At 30.4% G+C, this 6,147-nt stretch overlaps 1 protein-coding gene across 1 annotated transcript; it reads right to left on the reverse strand.

The window, feature by feature from the left end:
- Positions 1-1,263: 1,263 nt before the first annotated feature.
- On the reverse strand, positions 1,264-3,601 carry LOC130946721 (protein DETOXIFICATION 48-like). The gene is made up of 3 exons (XM_057875556.1): positions 3,463-3,601; positions 2,630-3,366; positions 1,264-2,309 (listed from the first exon to the last, which is right to left on the reverse strand). Exons 1-3 carry the CDS (start codon positions 3,526-3,528, stop codon positions 1,490-1,492), a joined length of 1,623 nt encoding a protein of 540 aa, XP_057731539.1. The 5' UTR covers positions 3,529-3,601; the 3' UTR covers positions 1,264-1,489.
- Between the last annotated feature and the right edge of the window lie 2,546 nt (positions 3,602-6,147).

Genomic DNA, 6,147 nt, shown 5'->3' on the forward strand with positions numbered 1-6,147 from the left:
ATAATATACGTATATTGTATTTGAGAAATTAGTAGCATTTTATTTGAATGTTCATTTTTTAACTTATATTAAACCAAATAAATAACTCATTATACACATTATATAAATACTCCACCATTGACTCTTCAGCGGGATTAAAAAAATAATCATGCAAGTTTTGCTTAGTCTTCATCCCTTCTTCCGCCCCATTTAATTTTGTTTCCTTATATTCATCCACGTGTTTTGCATATAAAATAATCTTCCTCCTGCTTATTATTCTTCTTCAAATGAACTACGGAAAATATATAAGACAATTGCTTGTCCTTATTAAATTAATTAATAATTATTGCTATCGAAAAACTAAGACCAAAGTAGGATTTTCTTAATTATTAGTGTCATGAGAAGATATTATTTGATATAAAATAGTTTGTTTGTTCTTTACTTTTTAGTTGTCATGGTTTCAATTACAGTGTAGATTGTTCGCACGTTTGTCCCATTTTTTGTTAATAAAACGAAATATTATTACGGAATAAAATGAGTTAAGAGAATAAAATTTTGGTAGAAGTTTCCAACATGATAGAATTTGTGTTCCAAGGACGGTTAGGCTCAATGTTTTTGTGGTTAATGGGTGATGTATTATTTTGTGAAGGAACAAAAGTCTTTTCTTCGAGAAAGAGGAAAGAATTTCGCAAGCTCGATAATGCGCAGCTTATTCTATATTGTTCGTGTTATGGTTGGTTCTTATCACGGGGTTACAATTTTTGACTTTTTGCTTCTTCCTATTTAAAAGCAAAGAAAAGAATAATCTAAAAGTACCTAAAAAATCAATAAATTATAATTCAAATAGCATAATTTTTTCATATTCAATTAAAAGGTTATGGATTTGAGTCTCCTATCTTTAAATATAAGTTATAAGTGTTGTTATTTCTCTATTTGATTTTATTTATTTATTTATTTTTTGAATATTCACTTATTTTGTGGTATATATAGCATTGGATTAATATATTTAGTACAAAAATATTATGTATATATAAAAAATTAATTATTATATATTTATATATAAATTATATATTATTTAATTAATTAATTTATAATATATATTTTATATTTTAATATTATTGTATATGAATGGCCGATTTTCATATTAACGTAGCATGTAACTTTAAAATTAAAATAAGAACTTGAAACAAAAGTTATCCTTTGAACAAAACACAAATAAATAAATAAACACACACAATTAATACTTTTGTCTACGGTACAATCCAATAAATGGAACCACTCTCATTTGAAAAAAGAATTAATGGGTACAAGGAAACAAGTGATCATATAATTAAGAGGTGAAAACTTAGATGGAGTCGACTTCACATGAAGTTGATAGTTGAGAGCTATTAAATAAAAATTTAATTAAATCAATTAAATCATCTAACAACTCTCAATTATGAACTTCACGTACAGTGAACTACACATGAGTTTTTACCTAATTAAAAAGCTAGTTAGATAGTTAATTAATTCAACAATAATTAATTAATTTACACTGTTTATTATTGGTAGTAGGTGTGATCAGTGGGTCGGTTTCAAGTGATGATGATTGTTCTGTGATCTTGCCAAGTTCATTATTCTCTACGGCGATCACAATCTTCTCGAGATGATTATGATGATGATCATTGATGTTCTTGTTACCCTCTCCTTTCGTTTTGGAATTATTAACAGAAGAAGAAGAAGAAGCAGCATTGGTTAGTTCCTTTGCTTTTTGAGCTTCAGCATTCCAATCTGTCTTGCATAGAACAAACAACATGAGGCCCGCACATGTTGCTTGGGCCGCAAGCAACCCAAACCACAGCCCAACAAATCCCATCTTACTCACAAATCCAAGTACTATCGCGACCGGCATACCCACCAAATAAAACGAACTCAAATTTATGTTAGCTCCAATGGTGGGCCTTGCGCAGCCCCGCAGAACCCCGCAACCTGTAGTTTGCGGACAGTTGCCGAGCTCGCAAAGCCCGACAATTGGCAATGCTATGGCCGTAAGGTTTAGAATTTCTTCGTCATTGGTGAAGAACCTTCCCCATTGGTGCCTCATCAAGGTGGTGAAGATCATCGCCGTGATGCCCAAGCCCATTGCACAAAAAAGTGAAACTATCATGCAAATGCGGGCCTTGGCGGGCCTATTGGCTCCCAACTCATTTCCCACCCTGGTGGAGACGCCAAGGCTAAGAGACGATGGGAACACGTAGACCAAAGATGTTGTTTGGATTAAGATTCCCATTGATGCAACGGTTGCTTTTGGATTCACCAACAGTCCACAAAGCATTATCATAAATTCGTACCTATATTCACATAATAGTAGAATTTAAGGTAAAATGTTAATTAAAGATAAAAATTCATGTACATTTAACTTTATTTAAAGTTGATAATTAAAAATCGTTAAATAATTTGACTAAATTGTTATCTATTTCAAGTAGTATTTTTATGTGATTAAATGTGTTAAATTATTTAATGATAAAAATTCAAGTGAAATCGATTTCACATAAAATTGATATTAAAACATGAAGTCAAAACACCTGACTTTCCACTTTATTTAATAGTTCTTCGCTGTTATTTTCACGTAAATAATATTGGCTAAGAATGAAATAGTTTAGATTGGTACCACCACCACTCTAGGCAGACGGAGACGCAGGACGGCACGGCCAATGCAAGAAGCGATGACCATCCTTTGAAGCAGTCAATGCTCGGAGAAACCCAGGAATCTTTATAGACGCCGGAGAAGTAGACGAAGGAGGAGAGGAAGACGAAGAGATTGAAGTTGAAGCACACCATTGCAACGGCCACCCCGGCAACACCCATCTTAAAATGGACAACAAGGAGGAAGTTCAGCGGAACGTGGAGGAGAACGGAGACGGCGGAGCAAAACGTTATCGGAAGCGTAATGCTCTGTGCTCTGAGATAGATTCTTAGAGGGTGAAGGAGGGAAAGAAAGAACAAATCAGGGATAGAAAAGAGGATGAAAATTTGAGCTGTGGACGAGATTTGGTGGTCTTGTCCACACCATAAGAGTATGTTCTCCATGTTGAGCCATGCCACGCTGATGGGCACGGTGGCCGCCAGTAAGAGGAGGACGGTTCTTTGAAGGGTGAGTCCCAGAATCTTCAACTGTTTGGCGCCGTAAGCTTGTCCACAAAGCGGTTCCATTCCGATGGCTAAACCGGAGATGACAGAGTAGCCGGTTATGTTGGCGAACCCAATGGAGAGGGAACCCCCGGCTAACTCGGCATCACCGAGGTAGCCGAGGAATAGCATCGAGATCATTGATCTTGAATACATAAGCAAGCCCGTTATGGCTGTTGGGCCTGATATTTTCCCTATGGCCTTCATTTCTGCAAACGCCTGATTTGTATACAAAAGAAACAAGTAACATTTAGATAATAATTTTTATTCTCAATTTTACCTGAAAATAAAAGCACATGAGAATTTACTACGTACCTCGTTAGGACTTGGCCATTTCTCAAGGTTATGTTGAACTTGATCGTTATCAAGAAGAGGGTTCATTATCACTTTGGGATTAAGAACCTAAATTGTGAAGATGCTTTTTGGGAGGAAGAGTATATGAGGATGATGAAGGTCACTGGGGGTATATATATATACACACACACAAGTGTGCTCCCTATAAACGGTACCAATATAATGCAATTGATGAGACTCAAAGTTATGTAAATTAATATTTAATAATATGTAAGTATTGCCTTTAATGGGATGTGGCGGCAAAGAAGGGGAATGTGCTAACAGTCACCGTCCTTCATCCATGCAAATTATAATAATTATTTTTTGATGAAAACTCAAATGAAATCAATCGTAAAATTGATATCTGTGAGTTTGTTTGATAAAAATTTAGTCAAATCAATTAAATTATCTAATAGTTCTCAAATATTAACCTTACGTGAAGTCGATTGTATTTGAGTTTTCACCTTATTTTTTATGTATATCAAAATTAATTACTAGTATAAAATATATATTAAAATATAAAAATATTATTTTTTAATTATTTATTAGTCATTAATATTTAAAATTATGAAATAAAGTATGTTATTAAATTATTTTAAAAGAACTAGATAATTAAGTGATGACTAAAATAATAAATTCTGATTATTTTTAATATTTTTTATATATTTATATATAAATATATATAATAATTAATTTTAATAATTGGTTTTAATTTGCGGTTAGCATTTTTAAAATTCCAAATTAAGAAGGTAACTAGTAAAAATTATTTTATTTTTGGAAAGATACCCGCCACAGCACTGCTAATACCACACGATTTGGCATCTTTCCAAAGTTGAACAGTTATTAAATTAATGAATTTGTACATATTCTTTTCTCACTCTGCTGCATGCTTCTTTATATAATACAGAAAATAAAATTTCGTTTATGGTTAAATCATCAAATTAAGCGACATATATATTCTCACTGGGAAAAAATAAACAGAGCAAAAAGAGAGCTAGAATCATGGAAAAAAAAAACCTTTTTTTTTTATATTGAACTAAAAGTTGAATAAATTAAAGTAATAAGTTCCTTTCACTGTAGGGATGACTAAGCATTTCAAAGTTGAAAATATTCACAGAAAAATATGAACTAAACTTTTCTTAGAAAGGATAACAAGTTCACAGAAGAGAATTTAGAAATCACTACACAAATAAAAAAAAAACTAATGAAAAAGTTGAAAACCAACTCTTTAATCGACGCAATCAGATTTTTTTTTAATTTCTTTATCTCTTTATAATAATAATAATAATAAGAATAAAAAATCAAATAGTATAATCAACCTCTGTTTTCTATTTTGTTGGTTAAATATGAATTAATATAAAGAAATAATTTTCTAACAAAATTGTACTTTTCATTAAGGTGAAAGCTCAGATAAAGTCGACTTCACGTGAAGTTGATACCTAAGAGCCGTTGAATAAAAATTTAGTCAGATTAGTCAAATCATCTAACGGCTCTCAGATATCAACTTCACGTCATCTGAGTTTCCATCTTTCATTAATCATATGGTTTTTCATGCGTACGTGTTCTTTGCTAACGAGAGAAGTTAATGGTATATCATCTTTTTATAAAGGCACTCTGAAAACTAAGTACCAAGTTCTTAATTACAAAGCTTTTGTCTTAGTTAATTATCTATTGGATGTTAACATATGATCGAGGATATTACTGTTTTTTGGATTAAAAAAAAACTAAAAAATTAATACTATAACAATTAATTTTAACTAATATTATAGTAAATTATTAAATAATTTTTTATATAAAATCTATTAAATATTAGTTTTTATTGAGTTTAAATTTTAAATATTCATTTTTATAATATTTTTTATATTAAATGTTAGACTCTTTGTTTGGATTAAGAGAATATAAAAGAAGAAAAAAATATAAAGAAAAAAATAAATGAAAATATAAATTTTTTGTTGTTTAGATGACGAAAGAAAATAGAGTAAAAAAAAATTATGAGATCCATCAAAATATTTTTTTCTCAAAGATGAGATAAAAATGAAAAAAATGTATAAATAAGTATAAAATTATTAATTTATTCTTTGACCAATTAAAAAAATAAAAAATTTAAAAATATTAATGTAATTTTTTTCTATTATAATTTTTTTTATTCAAACAAAAGAATTTATTTATTTATTTATTTTTATCCAAATAACACATAAAACAATTTATTTTTTTATTTTCTTTTTTCTTAACTTTTTATTTATTTATTTATTTATTTTTTATTATATATCCAAACAAAGTGTAATATTAACAAGGGGATGTTGTTTTCTAATACTTTTTGTGACAAATTGACACAATTAAAAAAAGAAAAAAAACATAGATAGGCACTACTCTTTATTATGCTAGTGAGACATGTAGCTCACACCATAGCAACTAGCAATCAAATCATGTGTGTGTAGGGGGCGGACACAAAATAAAAAGAGATGGATACATGAATGTTTGTACCTACTACCAACTCTAGAGTTCAAATGGGAATAATAATGCACCTTCCACCTTAGAAATATTATATAGTATTTTAAAAAATTAACTTGGGTTGGTCGAGTGGTCGCCTCATTTGTCTGCTTAAACAAGTGTCGGGAGTTCGAATTATGTCTTGTACATGCAGCAATTCATTGGCCAGCAGCTCAG

Source organism: Arachis stenosperma, chromosome 8, assembly GCF_014773155.1.
Source record: "Arachis stenosperma cultivar V10309 chromosome 8, arast.V10309.gnm1.PFL2, whole genome shotgun sequence".
NCBI lineage: Eukaryota > Viridiplantae > Streptophyta > Magnoliopsida > Fabales > Fabaceae > Arachis > Arachis stenosperma.